Below are 19,466 nucleotides of genomic sequence, written 5' to 3' on the forward strand. Positions count from 1 at the left end.
TAGTCTCCCTAATATTGTTGTTTATTTTGTTATTTTGTAATAGTGCAATGAAATATCATTTGTGAAACTTTTCGGTGGTTTTTTTGTGACTGCCTCGAAACCGCAGCGCCAATACTTTTCTTCTCTTGTCCATTAAGCTTCCAGGTGGCACAAAAATTAAATTTTCGTGAATTTGTGTGAAAAGAGACGAGTTGCCGACTCTGTGGACTCGACGGCCCATGTACTGTGTTAGTCACGTCTCCATACCGGGGTAGTTGCAAAAATGTTTCTTTTGACAACTGCATGCTTCGTATGTGCAACAGCTGCTTTCCAATCGTCCTCGTCTCCCCGTAGGATACGAGGCAGATCTGCAATACTCCAATTTCCTCCTTCGCCATCGGCCCTGTATAGTAGCAGTAGCGATGGGACGGAAGATCAGTCGATCGAGGCTCTGCAGTCACTAGCAAAGTTTCACGAAGGTTCTTGGCAAGGTAGGGCCAAATCTTTTGCCGTAACAGCGGATGTGGCTGCTGGAATTGTTCAACGTAAGGACTCGCCCTCGTATCAGTGTTTCGTGAAGGTTGCGTTGGACGCCACTAACCGCGACTATCTGCTACAAGAGACTTTGGAATGGGAGGATAGTGTTTCATCTAGAAGCATATCTTTCAAGAATTCAAACGTTGATGTAGACGCTGTCGATGCGTCATACAGTTTGGACAGCACTTTGCCTGATTTTCCGAATGCACTTGCTGGCACCGACAAGCTCAAGCAGTTCCTTATTGAGCATTGTGTGGCAGTTTCAGACGATGAACGCGCCCGTTGTTTGGTTTTCTATGGAGCCGACCAAAATTTAATTCGAATAGTTGTTTGCGAGGAAACACGGATTCCGACCGAAAACGAAGACGTTGTCATCGGTACAAGCGACAAAGACTCCAGCTTTTCTGCTGCTGATTTGCTTGAGATGCAGAGTGATGTAGATCGTTTGGTGGACAAAATGACTGGAGACTCAAAGGTAGGAAGCCAAGAGTCTGGCCACACTTCTGGCACTCCGCAAGAACAATTGAAAAAGCTACAAGACGTCGTCTCTACGTCTGAATCGACGCCATCAGACGAAATTGATGGCACCGGATCGTCCTTTTCGAAACATTCAATTACCTTACTCGAGGTAAGCTCAGGTGTATGGTTAGGAGACTCGATCATTCGAGACGTTCCAATGGTGCCGATGTCAATGGAAGAACGCGGAAAAGGTTTTGGGCCGAAACAGATAGCCACCATCAGATCAAACAACGCATTCGCCAAATGGTCTGTAGGGGTACAAAAGGTAGCCTGGCGATGGATGTGGAATTTTGGTGATGAAATTCGTCAAGTGAATGATATCGGGAAGTTTATGGGAGCTCAACTCGAACCTACGCTTGCACAAAGCCTATCCGGAACGGTATGTATCAACGAAGGGCTCTCCCGAAAGATAAAACCAGACGATCGAATGGTGTACATTGATTGGAACGGCGAGAACGTGGGCTTTGTGCTGGGCTCTTATTCGGTACAAGTAAGTAGAATATGATTACACTGAGGCTTGCTGACATTTTGATGCAAGGGCGAACTATAAACAGACTCATCCATCTCTTCTGTTTCTAGGTGCCACGGTATTTGAAGTTTGATAAGCGACAAGTCAGACCTTTCACCACTGAATTTACCGTATTTCAGAGCGCGCCCAAGCGCTCGAACGCAGAAGACGTTTCAAATGACGAGCCGGATCTGAAAGATATTATTTGCTCTAAAGTGTCTCGAGTTTACAACTACGAAGGACGCCTCAAGCAGGGGTGCACTTCTTTTTTCACTTTCAAGCGCTTCGGAACAGAGAAGCAGGATACATGACAGTACTCAAAACACTTGTCGACGTGGCCGTTTCCTGTACAGAAAACCACCTACATTAGAGAATTGGAAACAGGAGATCGATGAGAGAAGCTAGCTATTCGATTTGCTATATTATTGTTTGCACCTTCTGTGATTTTCCGTCCATCACGAGATAGAAACGGCAACACACGCGTACGATACGTGGTCCTCCGATGTCGTTCCGGGGACGAGGAAGCCAACCGAAAGCGCATCGTTATTATAAAAGCGCTTTCCCCTCAACTATAGACATTCTACTTGAATTACACGGGTTGAAGCCTTAAATTCTCCTCTACCGCTTCCCGCAAAACCTGCACTAGCGTGTTGATGTCAGGCCGCTTTACGGGATCATACTCCCAGCAGAGGACCATAATTTCAGCGAGCTTTTTCTCTGCAAAGCTCCGTTCTAGGAATCTTTGATCAATGTACGGTTTCATTCCGGCCTTAACCTTTTTAATAACCCCGTCTGAATGGGCTTCTTCGTAAAAAGGCCCCATACCGGTCAGTAAGGCATAAAAGTTATTTCCGAGACTGTAAATATCAATTTTCTCGTCCAACGGCTTGTCGTAGTACTCCTCTGGCGAGCGCCACTGTTCCGTCAACCGATCAAGGTGTGTACAACGTATGCTTGGGTGTGAGAGACGCAAGTGTGGCAAAAGGCGAATTACGGACTGATACTTCCAAACCCAAACTTACATCACCGTGTCCCGGGTTGTTGCGGTACTTGCAATATTCATTGTTCTCTTCGTCGAAGAGCATAACTTCGGCGCGATTGAAATCATTCAGCTTGATACGCTTGTCGGCAGTGAGCAAGAATTGCGGCATTTGTATATCATCGTGAACAATAACACCCCCGGGATAATTGTGCAGGTAGGAAACAGCGTCGGCCATTTGCAACGCGTACTCCAACTTTTCCGTACCGGTCAAATTATTGAAAATGACCAATTCACCACCTTCCTTTATTGAGGGTGGATTGTGGCGATCAAAAATTGTTTGGGCCATAACTTCAGCGTCCCCGAACGGCATGAATTCACTAAACATGGAGAGTGCGCAAAACCCGTAAATATCAACAAAGCGCGGATTGGAGGTAAAGGATTCGCCGACCACCATGTCCTGGCGCATAAATTCGTACTCGTCGGTGTGAAAACCGGATTCGTGACCATTATCCCAGTTGGCCTCTTTAAAAATAACGTTTTCGGTCGGCAATTTGGCCAAGAATACTTGTCGGTAAGAGCCGTTCCTGTCGATACGGTGCAATTGAATGAGTATGATCCCGAGCATCACTGCTGTCCATACAACTGTACGTACCCAATGTATTTGAACATTCCACCGAGCGCATAGCTGGAAATATCAAACTCGTGAAAGCTGTTACAGTTGAGTAACAGATTTCGATGCCACGAGGTACGCCGACAATGCTTGCGATCCTGTATGGTGTCGTCTGACCAACCAATGTAAGGATTTCGTTTGATATCGTCATCAAATGCGTAATAGTAATCGTAGGTATCGTCCCCCTGGCCGAGATGCACACGACCACGATCCATGTAGGAATCATGGTAAATAACTCGGGCGGTACCGAAGTCCTCGAGTATGGAAAGCTGTAAATGGCCAAAGTCGGGATTGTATCCTTCCTCCACTTCGGTCGGTTGCAAAGGGAGAGTTGCGTGCACCTGTCCTTTTCCGAGACTGTTTGTGAGAAGGAGAGAGCGCGCGGACTGCTGCTCGTCGTGCGAGACGATGCAGGGAACGCGAAGATGATGATGTAATCGAGCGTGGGGACCCGTCGCGATGATTGCCGAAGCTACTCCGGAACCAACCGATGGTTCCCAGTACGGCAAGTATCAGTCCGACCCATTTGGAAAGACCCTTGTGCTTCGAGAGAGAAACGAGCAGTCTCGCTCGCAGTAAATTGCCGTGTTGTTTGTTGCTTCGAAACGTCCGGGATGATAAACCTCCGACACTTTTGCGCGAGGGACTATTCGTCAGACTACCGCTGCCGTTACTCTGCGCTTGCTGCACCGTCAAAGGCAGGGCGTCTTCCACTCCGCGGCGGGACGCCCTCGGACGTGCTCTCATGACGATCAAGGCAAGCACAACCAAAAGTTACGAATGGCACCGCCCGAGTTTACCGAGACCAAGTGGACTCGGTTTTTCGAACCAAAGTCACCTCGCACTCGATCGGCTTGCTTCGACAGAGGGATGAACGAGACGACGCGCGCCGCCTGCCGGAAAGCGCAAAGGCTGCGAGACTAGTAGCGAACAGGAAGGTAACAGGAGAGTCGAGTACGAAGTGTCTTCTACGTGCAGTCTCTGTGGGGCATTTTTCACGAGAGAAGAGGTGAGCGTGCGAATGGAAAGCACGGGTCCAAATTTACAGTTACTTCGCTGGGACAACGGAGTCTCTGTTTGTGGAGAACCGCAGCCGTCACGACTGCGAAGGAAATTGCCTCTGTCCGTCATCGATGTAGAGATAGGGTTTCGTCAGACTAACAATTAAGCACCGACAAACGTTTAATACAGTTTGCAATAACACAGATATCGCTGGTACCACTCAAATAACAATGACAATTTGGTAATTATCAATTCAACGTCAATTAGTTCACATCAGGAATGTGACTTTTTGTCATAGAATAACGGAGTAAGGGTTTTTACACTGGTCGATTTGGAAGCAACTTTGTGACACAGAGGTGTGCATCCGAACGACCTATCTAGCAAGCTAGCCTAGCTAATGTAAAATTCGGTGAAATCGGCCTATACTCACAAACAATTCCACTATCTTTGTATCCTGCAAAATTTGTTCCGGACTATATCCACAAAAAGAAAAATTATTTCCACGGTGATTGGCGGTAACAGTGTGTACCGTGAGGAGGTCTCTACGACCCGCGGTAGGTGGAAAAGCTCCACGGGCTTACCAGCAAAGGAACGTGATAATGATCGTCCGGATTGTCGATTCCGAAGCGCAGCGGAATTGTGTCCAGAAAGGGTTGTCCGGATGTGAAGGTTCCTTTCGAAGCAAAGTATTCCCCACAAAAAAAGGTCCATTCGTACTGGCCAACCGTAAATTCCTTACCACCCTTGAGGGCCGGGCCTCCTTCTAAACGTCCGTCATCATTCGTCACAAATTCACCCACGAGACCTGCCATTTCCGGAGGCGACAAACGATGCAGATGAATACGCATCTTTTCGGCTAAAAGAAGCGACAACCAGAAACGGTTAGTGACCACATGCTGGCGAGCACCGATACCTCGATTCGGTTCGCCGGGGTAGAGCCGTCGCACTACGTACCAGGACAACCGTTCCCCGTGTCCAACACGTGGCAAGTCAAAAAGCCCTGCGCGTCGCTAGTATCGATTTTAGACAACAGTCGCATCCAGGCAATCTTGTGCACCTGCTCAAGCGCCACCATAAATTCTTGCTCGGGAGTGTGCTGGACGCGTCCGCCCAAAGCGGCCAATACGGTATGTTTGGTGGCGTTACGGACGGCTAAAATAAAAGGAAAGCCGCACTGATCACGGTAGGCACCATTGAGAGAGTTGAAGCGCTCTAATTCTGCGTCCGTCAAAGACTGCAATCCCGATCGGGATTGTTCTTCTTGGCTCTCGACCGTCAACATTTCGAGTTTGCCTACTTTTTCGCACAAGTCCGGATGTGCACAAAGCAATTCCAGTTTTTGATCTTTAGAAGACTTGTTGACAATGGCTTTCATGGCAGCCGCCAGCTGGGAAATTGTCTCGATCGATGCGAGCGATTCCGCATCTTTTACCAAGGCTTCCGCAACCCATGCCGAGTGCTCGTAAATTCCTCCCAAAAACGAGGCAATTTCAGCCGATGGCTTAGACAAGAGATCTTTCACGGTTACAGGAGCGGACATTACGTACACAGGGCTGGAAAACGTAAGAGCGAGATAAAAAATTCTGGAACGAATGGTGCCCACCTTCGTCAACGAATGAATTTGATTGATTTTGGTAGGCCAGGCCCGAATTGCAATCTTCAGAATCGAACAACGGAGGTTTACTCCTACCGCTAACTTTACATTACATGCCAACGTACGAAGATACGAGCGAAGGACAAACCGTTGTTGACAAAATGTTATGTAACTGCAAAGTAACTGCTTTACTATACATCGAACGACCAGCGCCTAAAAATTAGCTGTCCCCTCTCTCGGGGACAGAAACAAGGTGCGTTCACCAATGCACTCGTTTCCTGACCAAAAACCTTACACAAGGCAAGGAAAGTAAACTAATTTACTCTAACGTGGCTACTGACTTGCTTGTCGTCCCGAAATCACCTACATGAATCAAGCGTGACCGCTTCAAGTGCAACCAATGCTTTGGGGCGTCACGTAGTCGTACAAGTGAATCCATCCATTGGCAGCAAACTTGACACCGTCTTCCACCTCCAACGCCTGATGCATCATGCGTCCGTCCTTGGCCATGGGATCGGAATCGTACACACTGGGCCACAGCAATGCGCGACCGGCTTTGGGTTCAACGGTAATGTCGAGATCAGGAAAGTTGGTCCCACCGCCCGCCGTCACGTCACTTAAATACAGAAAGAAAGTAAGAATCCGCGGTCCACACTGCCGTTTCGTCTGGTGCTGAATGAAGTCATGGTGCGTTCGGTAAAACTGCCCTTTTTCGTACTTTAAAAGCTGAAAATCTTCACTATTCTGAGCAGGGATGCGCATGACCGTCGCCATGCGCTCGTGCAAGAGCTGCGGGAGAGCTTCGTCGCGACAGCCACTTTGATTGGAACACCAGGCGTTTTCGGAAGTACGTCGCGTGCTTTGCACCGCTTCGTGGGTGCCATCCACCTTGACTTTCCCAACATCCTTGGAGCGATTGTAGCCGTGCTTGTGTCCAATGTTGATGAGTTCGGTGCATTCCTCGAGCGTCAAGAAGTTGTCGAGAGTGATGACCCATGGTGGCAACGATTTGTCGAGGACGGTACTAACTTCAACCACGGGGTTCGCACTGGGACGAGAATGCACGTGCGCGGTGTACAAATGCATTTTTTGATCAATTAGTTCCTGTCGTTCGGCCTCGGTCAAGGTGCGGTTGCCGGGAGCCGTCCGCACAATGCGATCAAAGAGCTTGTTAAGATCACCCGGTACGAGAGCGGGTTCGGCGTGTTCGAGACGGGGACAGCGGTTTTCGATGTCGATAAGTTGGCAGGTTTGACAGGCGGGGGCACAGTTGGTACGCATGTACGATTTGTTGGCGTCGCACTAAAAAACAGTGGGGTGTGAATAAAAAATATATAAAAAAAAGACAAAGGGATAGAGTGGTTGAGTTTCATAGGGTAACGGGGCAGCCGTATCGCCGAGCTGCTAACGTGCCGTACCTCTCCGATCAAGGCCCAGAAGGAACACAGATGGTGCTGATTGCGACAGGACGCCACAATCGCCGATGGTAGTTGCTGGACGTCCTCACTATTCATGTAGTCTATCGAAGCTCGAACAATGTCAACTGTATCGGAGGTTTGGGATCCTTCTGCGGTTTGTGGCTCGCCAAAGGAGGCCGACGCTCGCAAAATCTCTTGGACTTCGGCCGGTTTCATCTGTGAGGCGCGCCGAGGTGTTTTGGGCTTGATTTCTTCACACGTTTGACACGATTTGGGACAGTTGGCTGTAACATTTTTCGTCAGGCAAGGAGTGAGTCGGTGGTGAAGGAGTTATTTCGCGCGAGTACAAGTGTTCGTTGGGAGGTGAGACTATCATATACAAGGGTACTATTACGAATAGTACATGTACTCGGAACTAAACTTACTGGTCATCCAAATCTTGTTGGTTTGGCATTCGCCATTTTTCGCCCAATAGGGACAATTTTTGTCCCCATCTTGACATTGGGGATCGTCGTCGTCGTCGGCCGTCTTGCTGTTGTTGTCTGGGTCCCCACGTTTCTCCTTTTCGTTGTTTTTTCCGTCGTTGTCGTCTTCGCACTGCTTACAGGATTTGGAACAGTACCGGTTCATATCGATGGGGTTCTTCTTGCATTCTCCCAAGCCAGCCCAGACGGGACAGCGTTCGTGGAGATCAATGCAGTCTATAGTTACGGCTTCCTGATGAATGTCCCGACAGGATACCGGGCAGTGTTCTTTCATGTACTTGGCGTTCCGCATGCACTCGCCTTCTTCTTTCCACACGGGACAACGCGAGTGCTTATCGCACGTGGTGCCGTCGGTGGCACATTCCTGCGCGAGCACCGCGTCGCGAACGACGGCGAGCCAGACCAGCACGCCGCATCGTAACGCCGACGAGTAGCTACGAACGAGGCGACTACGCCTGGACGGGTTGGCAAGGAAGCAACCCGACGTATTCTTCATGGCGTTTTTGAGATGAATAATATGAGTACAGCGGATTATGAGCCGCAAGTGTTGTTGTTGTTGTTGTTGTTTTTGTGTTGTTGGTCGACGGGGGTATCATTCATGGTCATGTCATTCTTCCAGCAATGTTATTTGGCGCTCTGGGATTGGTCCAACCATGTCGTCTGTCATAGGTCGATCCAGGAGAAAATTGGCTGTGAAAACCTAGCTAGCTCTACTAGAGTAGCTAGCTACTAGACCTAACAGTAACATACTCGAAAGAAACTACAATCGGCAGTCGGCTCGAACAACCTTGACAAGCATGCTACGTCCATTATTTAGGTGCCTTTGCCCTGCTTGACAGTATCATTGTCTTTTGCCAGCGTCTGTTTCCAAACGACTCCGTAGTGTTTTTGTGTGTGTACTCGTGTGTGGGTTTCCCAGAGCGCAACCATGTACACCGGCAGTGCAGTCAAACCCTATCTTTGCATTCGTGCTTTGTGCGTAGTTGGTTGCGCCGGCGTCAACCCTATACCCTAACGGAGTTCCCTGACGAAAATTTCGAGTGCGACTCACAGTCACTGTCAAATCCAGTCGGACGACGGACGAGACTGTCTGAGTGACTGCGGGTGATAGTACAAGTCCATACTTGTCACCGGGAAATTGCTTCGTTTTGGTGTGGAAGGGAATCGAAATGGGCGAACACCCTACCAACCCGCATAGGTCACACTGTTAGTGTTACTGTTCGTTCGTTAGTATTGCCAAGAGTTTCCTAGATTGGGAGAGATAGGCCGACAAGGAGGTAGGCCCAAAACATCCAACACGAAAAACCTGTCTGTCGTACAAGTAGATAGACCATCCACCTGCCATCCTACCATCCTACCAACAAACAAACACAGGGAACGCAAAGGAAGAAGTACAGGGGGCTCTGGGGGGACTTCTGCCTTTGCAATTAGCTTTTGCTCACAAGTCATTACTTTTAGAAGCAACCTATCGACAGAGCTACCAATCACTCGGCCAAATGACCGATCCCCACGGCTTTGCTGTAGCTACCGACACCGCAGCAATAACAGCAGTATTAGCAGTACCGGCAGCAACAACTACCGAAAAAACCGACACTTTACAATTAAACGTAGACTCAGCCACCAACACCACAACGTGTCGAAAGCCGCATCGTGACGGTAAAGACGACGAGAACGATGACAAGCACGTCGATTTTATCGTTGCTTCCGTCGACTCGCCGACGATGGACTTGTCACATATTCCGAATCACGCGGCGCGGGTCGCGCACGGTAGGACTGCCACTGCTGGAGCACGTATACACCACGGAGGCCATTCCGATCAGTTCTCGCACACCAACAGCGAAGGAGGACAGTCGTACCAAATTATGGAGTACGATTTGGCCGACAACGAACACGGTTTCGGTCGACACGTTTACGACTACAGCGACAAAGCCGACGAACACAGTGGCACCGACGAAGACGACGATTTCGTCAATAATCCCATGCTATTGGCGGCGACGGAACCGCAAATTGAGGACAACACACCCGCAGCCGCTGCACTACGGGCCAACGCCAACGTTAAGGTATCCACCGTTGGCAAGGCCGCTCGTGCCGTACACATGCAGTCGGTGCGCAAACTCATCAAACGAGCTACCGGTACAACCCACAGTGGATTCGTACGTGGAAAACCGCCCCGCTTGCCACCGGATGTTCAGGAGGAAGAGCAGTCACAAGGTGAGGAAGTATCGCTGGAAGCCCACGAGCAACATAATCGTCGAGCAATACACGGATCCTCCGCACTACATCCACCGTTTCACCATCCGCAACCACTACAACCACATCCACACGCACATAGTCTCGCACACCCTCCACTTCCAACACAAGCACCACAAGCCATTCCACCGACATCACTGGAATCGACAGTCGTCCTGGGCGTCAGGGTACAACCACATGATGTGGACAGTGCCGATGTCATGCCGGATGCCGTGGTAAAAGGGACCGTCGAAGCAGGGAAAAAAGGTGAGCACAGCCAGCGCTCCTGTGTAGATTGCACCCACTCTGATCGTTCTCACAACATGTCTTTGCTCGACAACTACAACAACAACCATAGTGCTGGTCTCCGTGGATCCCCACGACATGCTCAAATTCTTGCGATGGCGGCGCAAGAAAAAAGCCCACGGACAGCAACCTCCAGTTGCCAAGTCCTACGTAAAGGGCAAGGTCATCGACGGAGAACACGAACTTTATACACTGTCGATTGCCGTAATGATTGGAGTTAGGACGTCTATTTCCTCCACGAACGCTGTGATTAACGGTACCACGGCACCACAAAATCAGCTATTTCCGGATGCCACCGCATCGCAGCCCAGTAAACGATGGGTCCAATCAACCGATTTCAGCGCATCCGAGAAGTACGAATTTCGTCCCAAAGGTGGCGCCACCCCACCGCATAGACTGGCGCATACCTTCAAATTCAAAGACTACTCGCCCATCGTATTTGCCTACTTGCGACGCATGTACGGTGTCAACGAATTCGATTTCTTACTATCCGTATGCGGCAACGCCAATTTTATCGAATTCATTTCCAACGCCAAATCTGGACAATTCTTTTTCTATTCTAGTGACGGAAAATACATGATCAAGACTATGACCAATGCCGAAAGCAAATTTTTGCGGAGAAGTACGTGTTGTTATGACGAGTCTGTACTAGATTCTCTGAGGAGCGCGATGACAATGGTCTCACTTGTTTATCTTTCAACAGTCCTCCCAAGTTATTTTCGACACTGCTGCGAGAATCCCAATACTCTCATTACGCGTTTTTTTGGAATGTACCGCGTCAAATTGTATCATTTGCGACGAAACGTCAAGTTTGTCATTATGAACTCGGTATATTACACGGACAAGTATTTGCAAAATTTTTACGACTTGAAAGGTTCCGTAGTCGGTCGAAACGCCAAACCTGGGCAAGCGGTCAAAAAGGACAACGATTTGCGCCAGGGACTACCGGAGTCTGCCTTGTCGTTGCGACCGCCGGTGCGAACCCACATGCGCGACCAAATTTCCGCTGATTGTGAGTTTTTGCGGCAGATGGAAATTATGGATTACTCTATGTTGGTAGGAGTTCATCACGTGCCACCGGTGGAAGATCACAGTCTCGCCACGATTGGGTTTCGTGCGAGCGCACGGACGTCGGCCCAGCGCATGCGCAAGGGATCCTTGGAAATGGATTCCGGTTGGAAACCGCTGCCGCAGGACCCGGTCACGAATGGCGCCTTGGTAGACGGGAGCGGCTCGGAAGAAAAAATCACCGATTTTTCGGTTGTTTCTGATCGTCGGTATAATCGCAATGAGTCATTGGGAGGTTTCTTTTTGGACGATGGGCTTGAGGACGATGAAAGCAGCTACTTGATGGGCAGCAGTAGACGTTTCGAACCGCGTTCGCCTTCATTCCACGAAGAAACGGAACGAAAACGTCAAGCCACCATTGAGAAACTATACTGGCCTTTTCATCGACTGTTCGATATTCATGGGTATCGCCTTTTGGAACCCGTACAATGCACCAAGTGCTTCGCTGCTCCTTGCAACTGCGATTCCGACGCCTCTCTACTCGAAGGCTACAAGATCCCCATATTCGTCAAGCCTCTGTCCGAACGTAAGGACGGTGGTCTTGAAATGGATACGACCGGGCGCCAATTACCTATGAAGCTGAAAGGTCCACACGGCGATCAGCTATACGAGGGTAAGATCTTTTACATGGGAATCATCGACGTGTTACAAGAATATACTTCTCGGAAACGGGTTGAGTCCAGCTATCGGGCCTTGACCAGTAGTGGAAAATTTGAAGCCAGCTGCGTCCCGCCCGACGTTTACGGCGAACGCTTTGTACGATTCTTTGACGAATATACTGTTGGCATGACACAGTCGAAGGAGGGTACGAAAGGATCTATAGAGAAGACTAAGAACACCCCCTGAAATAAAACAGGCTGAATCCCGAATGGCTTTACCTGCGGGCATTGTGCAATCAGTCCCGGGGTCGGATGTAGTAAACTTTGCTAACAAATGAACAAAATTAAGGCAATTTTATTACAAGGAAGAAGATAAAAGCCGCCGTCATGAAATGAAATTCCATGACGGTGATTGTTTCGATTGTGTATTTGGTGCGAGATAATATGGGATGAAACGGGGGGAGCGTGATGGCGGTTTCCCAGAACTTTCAAGAGTGAACACGTTACGCATGCGCGTGGGTACGTCGATACAACTTTTTGGCAGTATGCATCGTGGTGGTACAAACAGAGCCGTCCCGCTCTTTAGCTCGCTGCTAGAGCTGCTGTAACATCAATCGTGTCTTCTTCGAGGATGGCCGATACGAAGTCGTTCTCCTCCAAAGGACTGTCAAATACTTGTAGGTGTTCGTGTATGCCTTCACTGTCGTCGATTTCATCCGCCAAGTGAGAAGTACTGTTGGAAGGTACCATCCCTTCCGTGGTCTCAAGATGCTCTCCCGAGTCGGGGGCTCCATCGAATATGGAGGGAAGTGGCGGCACAACGGATTCCACATTTGCGTTGGAATCGACATGTGGCAGAGACGTCACACTGGTACTGTGAAGTCCCTTTGAATGTCCCAGATCGGAGTACCTGTGAAAGGTCGTGTGCGGTTCTGGAGCGGCCATTGCTGTGTCCACGACGGGTGGTACATATGACTCGTTCAAATCCCCCGTGTCGTCCAACCAGTCCAACGAATCCCCCATATCGAGCAATGCGTCAATGTCGGCGCCCTTGCTGTACCAAGAAGGTGGCTCTTTTGAGTCTGTCCACGAGGGGTAAAGCATCAAATCCGAAACTCCCGTGGGCGAGATTTCTCCTGCACCCACCGTTGGAATAGAGCTTGGGTTGTCGGTGGGGAGAGAAATGGGGTTGGCACCGGCTTGACGAGCTACTTCGTTGAGCGGTGGTTCCGATACCGGAAGCGGGGTTAAGAAGCGGAATCTGCGAAAGAAGAGAATGGAATGGGTCAGCTTTCCAACCCACGAAGACGAAAGGCTACCACGATGCGACGGTGGGGACGACTTACAATGAATCTTCTAGGGCCGGTCCTGAAAGATTGGTGGGCGAGACGTATTCTTCCTTCACTGCGGTGCCGTTTTTGGCCATCATCGCAGTACTGGGGAGAGTGTAATGCGCGAGTGCGGGGGCGACCGTTGGTAGGGGCGGCGGCAAGGGATGGTGTCGAGTAGGATTCGTCTTTGCGGCGGCAAGTTTCTTGCCTTGCCGCTGGGCGGAAGCCACGACGGATTGAATGGCCTTGCGTTTTGTTCCGGTTGTCTGGCGACGTCGCTTGGGTAAAACAGCAGTTGTCGAGACGGAGGTAATGGAAGCCACGCCACCGCGACCTTCCATGGCGACATCGCCTTCTTCCCCATTTTGGCGAGCCTTGGCCAATTTCTGAAAGTACTTCTGGGCGTGCGTCCGAATCTGTACGACGGTTCGCGACTTGATGAGCGACGCGATTTTCTTCCATCCCTTGCCATGCTGTTCCAACCCCTGTAAGAACAAGCGGTGTTCTTCCGCGGTCCAGCGTCCCGTGTTTTCGCCGTGCGAGCCTTGACTGGCTGATCCGGACGCCGTTGCCATGTCTACCGGTGGAGTAGAATTCTGTTTGGATTTCGACGTGACGGAGTGAGCCGTAGACACCGATGCCGAGCGTCGATGCGACACTTCGGACAACGCAGGAAATTTAGTGGGAGTCCTGTTGCTGTTGCTTTTGTTGGTCTCACTGTTTGAGGAATTACCGTCTCGTCCAGAGAATTGGACTGTCTCTGGAACTGTATTGGTAAGAGAATCCACGAGAGGCTTGCTATTGATTGTCGTTGTCGTCGTATTGGCAATAGTCAAGGGAGAAGATTGAGCTGCAGTGAGTGGCGCCGTGGTCATCCCTAACAGTAACGAACAAGCAAGCAAAGAGGTGCTCTTGCGTGAGATATAGTGTCGGGTGGCAAACGTGCGCCGTGTACCAAATAGAACTACAGCAAAGCACGGCAGCACTGCGTGCAACCCTTGGTGCTTCCACCAAGCAACCGAACATTAGTTTGTACGAATGCTCGGCATCTCTCTCTTTTTCTCACACATTCGAACTCTGGCGCTCCCTTTGACCCGTTCTTTGCGATGGAAGGCGCCTCCCTTGTGCTTACTTTCCTCTCCCTCCCCCCATACACACACTAACAAACACATACAAACACACATGCACATTCACACAGGACGAACACGAATTGCTTACTTGGGTAACGGAAGGAAGGTATCGTTCGCAATACGCTGAATGCGTGGGAGTTTGCGTGTGCCTACTTGTATTTATTGTTGTGCCTACAAAAACCTAGTGAGGTAAGCAGGAGTAGGAAGGAACGTATCGAAACACCCCAGGGAGCCGAGAGGAACACGCACCCGTGAAAGTCCCGGGAACCCAGTGTCATCGCCTTTTTTTGCCGTCGTACGCGGTAGGGAAAAGCCAGAGGTCAGTCAAAAACTTTAGCCATATACATACTGGAGTGGACTGTGTTTCCTAAGGAGGACAGCCTACCAACAGTAAGTATCACTTATGATGATCCAAAGTCTTGGGACCCAGTAACTCTCGCATGTGTTCTATACGGTACTCGATATAATGTCCTTTCCCGTAATGCCAATTTCACCATTCAGAACAGTTGAAACTATTCTAGTCTCAATTTATAAATATAAAAGTTCGGTTTCCAACCTCGTCCCTCGGACCGATGTTAAGGAAATACCTATATATACTGTTCTGCCTTGACGACTGTCGGAAGTTGTACCAACGAGGAGGGGTAGAATAAACAGGGTAACGAATCCCGATAAACTGGCGAGTCGACCATGGCCCCAATGTTTCGACCACAACGGAAATTCGTCGCTGGTTACAGTTACGGCGATTCGCTAGTTCAACGGTTCGACACATCTGGGTATGTATACCAATGGGTGCGGAGATGGACGACACCCACACTTATCTTCTCCCTCGGCATTGGCGTGGGAGCCCGCATTGACGTCCCAGACTCACTGTAGACTTCTATAGCCTGCCTACCGTCCCTTGTTCTAGAAATAAAGTACTGCACTTGACAATACTACTACAACAGCAACACTATGCAAAGGGGACAGCAGCTTCCTGATTAATACGTAGCCATTAGAATCCATGTACCCAATTGTTTAGGCAAACGTTGGTTTGCGACGCACGAGACGGCTTCGGACGTCCTCGTCCTCATCGTCAAGACTGCGTTTTGCCCCAGCCGAATCTGGAGAGATGCGGGGGCGTTGATAGTTCGGGGATTCCGCTTTGGTCGTAAACTCGGCTTGGTGCGATCCCGGATCTCCAAACTTGCGATCCTTGGCCTCTTCGATCAAATCGACAAGTTTGCGGTGCCGGTCGCCAATCGTCATGGCCAAGTCGTAGCTCTTTTCCAAATGCAAACGCTCCACCAAATCCAAAGCGCGCTCCAATTTACCGGCTTCCGCGATTGCTGCAAACATTTTTAGCGTGACCTTGTCCTGTTGAAATCGCCAAAGCACACCGTACAAAGCTTATTAGAGACGGACAATCAGTGTAGCGTGGATGGCCTCTCCCCTGCACACCCTCGCACGTCATTCACACAAACACCCACAAAAACGATGATAACGTACCACTTGGGCCGAAAGGGAACGGTATTCTTTTTCAAAGTCCTCGTCGTCCTCGTCGCCTTCCCGGCTAATCTCGTGAATTGCCTTTTTCTGCCCTAGCGCAATCGCGGCGCGCACCGCAAGCTCTTCCAACGTGTGCGTCTTGGTCAAAGGACCCCGGGCCAGGGGAAGACGAAAGCCGAGAGCGGCCGTGACGGGACGGCGCACCGCATCAGGATGCTTCATCCCACCCTTGAGCGGGACGCACACCAACTTTCCGTCATAAACTGTGACCGGCCAGAAGGAATCGTCCCGGGATTTACGTAACCCCACCGTGTCCAGCATTGGCATCCATTCCCAGTGTTTTTCCGTCGGTCCCTCCGCATCCAAGGATGATGCGCAAACCAACATTGACAGCATACCATCCGAATCCATGGCCAGCAGAGATCCATCATTGCTGAACCCCAACCATGAAAGAGTCGATGCACCGCTAATACATGACACTGGCCCCTTGGCAACTACGCGATTCGCCATCGCATCCAACACCAAGTATCCGAGTTTTTGTGTTCCATCTGGTAACGGTGTACTTTCGTGATATACCACCGCGACGAACCGTCCCCGTCCAGCCATGGTGACGGGGTGGCCGTTCAGCCAAAGCACCTCTCCTTGATTGCCGCCCGAAGAAAAGAGCCGCAAGAAACGGCGACTCGTTACGACGGCGGCCCATCCTTCACCGGACGCACACCCCAAAGCCCGCTCCCCATCTGGGAGCGTCAAGTACCAATCCTTGTCGCGTAAGGATCCGAACGTTTCGAAGCGATGAAAGTAAATGCTCGACCCGGTCGGTTTGTTCGAAGGACCCTTGCGCGAACGTTTGACGGCGGCCTTGGTAGCAGCCGACACGTTCAAGCCGTCCATATCGTCGTCCTCCTCATCAATATCCTCGTCTTCCGCCAAGTCGGTGGCGAATATTCCGCCGTCTTCCCCCAGGGACCCCAGAATGAAGCCCATATTATCGGTGAAGGAAACGGGCCGACGAAATGCCGAGTCCGTAAAGTGAATGTCGATCGTGCTGCGGTTGATGCCGGCCTGTCCTCGAAGAAACGTAACGGACCCAATGTGATTCCAGCACAAAAAGCGGCGAGTCAATTCAAGCGATGTGGAAGAAGGACCAAAGGCGGGTTGTGGTTCAGGCCACTGGATCGAATCGGAATGTCGCGTGGTGAGAGTCGGAATGTTGTGGAAGGAGTCGTCATCGTCACCGATGGAGTCGTCGTCTAGATCATTGTGGTGTTCTTCGAGAGCGCTGCTGTTAAGATTGGAGGCGCGCTTGTCCGTTGGTGAGGTCGTCTCCAGTTTTCCACGCGAGGCCGTATCGAGCGTATCGTCATCGTTGTCGTCCTCCGCCTCGTCGTCCACAAACGGATTCTTTTGGTGTGTGGAAGGTTTGTTCGAAGAAAAGTCATCAACGCTGTCGTCCGAGTCTGCGTCATGTTCCTTCTCTTTTTCCCGCACGGAATCGGCTGATTGGCGGTGTGGGAGGGAGATCTCTTGGGTCACTGCAGTGGTTGGACAGGCCGGAGCAATCTGGTCGCGTCCTACCAGAGTAGTCCAGTGTCCGTCGGCGGTCACCATGTCGAGACGTTCCGTTTGCGTCGGTTGGTCCAGTGTCCACAACAAATGAGTTGGGGCGGAATCCGTCTGGAGGATTTGTTTTTGAAAGACAATGTGCCCGTCACCATTGTCGTTTGGATTGTTGTCGTTGTTGTTGTTGTCGTGATGAGAGTACTGTAGTTTCCAGAGGACGACTCGTCCGTCGCGTCCACTGGTGACGAGGTACGGATCTCGAGGGTTGGGTGCCGGGGCCATGGCGACAATGGCTTCAATGTGTCCCTGTACTTTGTCGGTAGTATTGGTGGCCCCGGTAGGGGACTGTAGGAGTTCCCAGGTGTGGTTGCGGTAGCGACGCGCCTGTACGTAGGTTTCTCCGGGCAAAAAGAGTATGCTTTCGTGGGAATGGGCGACGGGGATGGTGGATCGATCCCAGGCATCGGCACCGAGCATTTCGCCCAGGTCGGGCTTGGTAACGGTCGGTACTGTCTCGCGGTGCAGTAGTTTCCAGAGTGTGGGAGTGGGAGCAGAGACATCCCAGTGACAGAGACGCCCGTCCATGGCGAGTGAGGAGAGTATACGACAGTCCTTTGCTTGCCAGAGGGCGAGTCCGCGTATGCCGGATTCGTCGTGTGCCGTTTGGGCTTCCCGGTGGAGGTATTTGACGTTGTGGTGGTTGACGTTCTCGTTGTGGTTAGTGTCCAGACTGCCACCACCAATGCCGCTGTCGGTATCGGTGGAAACAACGGCCAATCCGGCTTCCGTGGCAATGGCGAGGAAATGCGAGTCGGGGAGAAAGAGGAGTTGCCGTACAGGAGCGTCAAAGACGGGTCCGTGACGGACGACTTCCCCGGGACGTTGCTGTGGGACAAAGGCGAGGGCGTCGGGCTGCGATCCAAACAAGTCTGCCGAGGGTTTCTGGTGGGAGTTGTTGTTGTTGTTGTTGTTGTCGTCACTGTCGTGCGTGACAAATCCGTGTCGGGAGACGAGCCCCTTTCCAGGTGCGTCTACTACGTGTCCATCCAACTCGTAACGGTAGAAAAGAGTGGCACCGCTATCCGTTCCGACGGCAACGCGGGTTCCGTCGTCCGAGACTGCGACGGCACGTATGGCGTCTTCATCAAAGCGACGCACGGCCAAGGGTCGCGTGGACCCCGTGTCGGCATTTTGGGCGTTGCTCGTTGTGACGAAAGGTAAGCGTACCAGTGTGCCTTCGTCGCCGCCGTAGGCAATCACGTCGTCCCGCACACGCAACAAACGACGCGGGTGATCTTCGTCCGTGTCCAACCCGAGATCCGTCCACGACAACGTTCGGCTTTCGACTGGCGAATTGGTCGTTGGCATTGTGATGGGGGCGACTACGTGTGGTAGTAGTAGTAGTTGCGTATCCAACCAGCAATACAGATACAGCGTTGTTGTTGTTGTTGTGGTTAACGTTGGAAGGAATGGGAAGAGTCACCCAACAGAGAGAGGGATTTTTCGAACTCACGCCCGTCGGTCCGGTTCGCGCCCATCCCTACTACCACTACCACTACTACTAGAGTATTGATTGGTACCAAGTTCCCTCTACCAATACTACGAACAGTCAAGTCTACATTCCAGACACGAACCACAATCGTGAGAGACCTACGTAGAGGATAGGGTTATTCGAACGCAATTGTATGTATCTATTGCACTGTACCAATGCTACCCGAACTACCCGAACTAACAGTAACTGTATCACGAACAATATTATTCAGAACCGAGCAAGTTGTACCTGTCGTGTCGAGAATATTCTCGTTACTGTCAATTCCGTCAAGGAGTGTTGGATCATGGATCCGCCGCGTTTGCCGTCTTGGTCCCTCGTTCCAAGACAGTAGGAACTGTAGAGACTCGGTGACGAAAAAATCTGTCTCTGCGCTCCGACCCACTGTAGATACTATCGTGCCCATGGTGAGTCGAAGCGGACAGGCCGTAAACGAGTGCGTGTGTTTGTGCGAGAGATCCGATGCTTGGGCTTTCTATCGTTTGGTAAAGAACTGAAGAGTCGCCCCAGTA

General features: G+C 50.8%; 7 protein-coding genes across 7 annotated transcripts in view; 2 read left to right on the plus strand and 5 right to left on the minus strand.

Annotated features, from left to right (window-relative positions):
- Positions 1–301: 301 nt before the first annotated feature.
- On the plus strand, positions 302–1,525 carry PHATRDRAFT_49520 (predicted protein; the record flags this gene model as incomplete). The annotated part of the gene is made up of 2 exons (XM_002184113.1): positions 302–524; positions 600–1,525. A coding segment is annotated over exon 2 (585 nt), but the record flags the coding sequence as incomplete, so codon positions are not given.
- Positions 1,526–2,132: 607 nt separating this feature from the next.
- On the minus strand, positions 2,133–3,942 carry PHATRDRAFT_49521 (predicted protein; the record flags this gene model as incomplete). The annotated part of the gene is made up of 4 exons (XM_002184227.1): positions 2,133–2,459; positions 2,566–3,109; positions 3,178–3,234; positions 3,554–3,942. The coding sequence occupies 4 exons, from the start codon at positions 3,940–3,942 to the stop codon at positions 2,133–2,135; spliced, it is 1,317 nt and encodes a 438-aa protein (XP_002184263.1).
- A 797-nt stretch (positions 3,943–4,739) lies between these two features.
- PHATRDRAFT_49522 (predicted protein) lies at positions 4,740–5,737 on the minus strand (the record flags this gene model as incomplete). Its single annotated transcript, XM_002184228.1, has 2 exons — positions 4,740–5,053; positions 5,152–5,737. The coding sequence occupies 2 exons, from the start codon at positions 5,735–5,737 to the stop codon at positions 4,740–4,742; spliced, it is 900 nt and encodes a 299-aa protein (XP_002184264.1).
- A 441-nt stretch (positions 5,738–6,178) lies between these two features.
- PHATRDRAFT_49523 (predicted protein) lies at positions 6,179–8,250 on the minus strand (the record flags this gene model as incomplete). Its single annotated transcript, XM_002184229.1, has 3 exons — positions 7,635–8,250; positions 7,210–7,493; positions 6,179–7,093 (listed from the first exon to the last, which is right to left on the minus strand). The coding sequence occupies exons 1-3, from the start codon at positions 8,188–8,190 to the stop codon at positions 6,179–6,181; spliced, it is 1,755 nt and encodes a 584-aa protein (XP_002184265.1). The 5' UTR covers positions 8,191–8,250.
- A 940-nt stretch (positions 8,251–9,190) lies between these two features.
- Positions 9,191–12,262, plus strand: PHATRDRAFT_49524 (predicted protein; the record flags this gene model as incomplete). The annotated part of the gene is made up of 3 exons (XM_002184114.1): positions 9,191–10,190; positions 10,282–10,851; positions 10,933–12,262. 3 exons carry the CDS (start codon positions 9,191–9,193, stop codon positions 12,141–12,143), a joined length of 2,781 nt encoding a protein of 926 aa, XP_002184150.1. The 3' UTR covers positions 12,144–12,262.
- On the minus strand, positions 12,233–14,489 carry PHATRDRAFT_49525 (predicted protein). Its single transcript, XM_002184230.1, has 3 exons — positions 14,446–14,489; positions 13,243–14,104; positions 12,233–13,157 (listed from the first exon to the last, which is right to left on the minus strand). Exons 2-3 carry the CDS (start codon positions 14,100–14,102, stop codon positions 12,479–12,481), a joined length of 1,539 nt encoding a protein of 512 aa, XP_002184266.1. The 5' UTR covers positions 14,103–14,104; positions 14,446–14,489; the 3' UTR covers positions 12,233–12,478.
- Positions 14,490–15,371: 882 nt separating this feature from the next.
- PHATRDRAFT_49526 (predicted protein) overlaps positions 15,372–19,466 on the minus strand; it is a gene marked incomplete at its 3' end in the record, with an annotated part of 7,059 nt that continues 2,964 nt past the window's right edge. Inside the window, exons 4-6 of the mRNA XM_002184231.1 lie at positions 19,186–19,429; positions 15,843–18,787; positions 15,372–15,710 (exon numbers count right to left, since the gene is read on the minus strand). Coding sequence (XP_002184267.1) covers positions 15,372–15,710; positions 15,843–18,787; positions 19,186–19,429 — 3,528 coding nt within the window. The remainder of the gene's footprint in view (positions 15,711–15,842; positions 18,788–19,185; positions 19,430–19,466) is intronic.

The sequence above is a fragment of the Phaeodactylum tricornutum genome, chromosome 22, assembly GCF_000150955.2.
Source record: "Phaeodactylum tricornutum CCAP 1055/1 chromosome 22, whole genome shotgun sequence".
In the NCBI taxonomy this organism is placed as follows: domain Eukaryota; phylum Bacillariophyta; class Bacillariophyceae; order Surirellales; family Neidiaceae; genus Phaeodactylum; species Phaeodactylum tricornutum.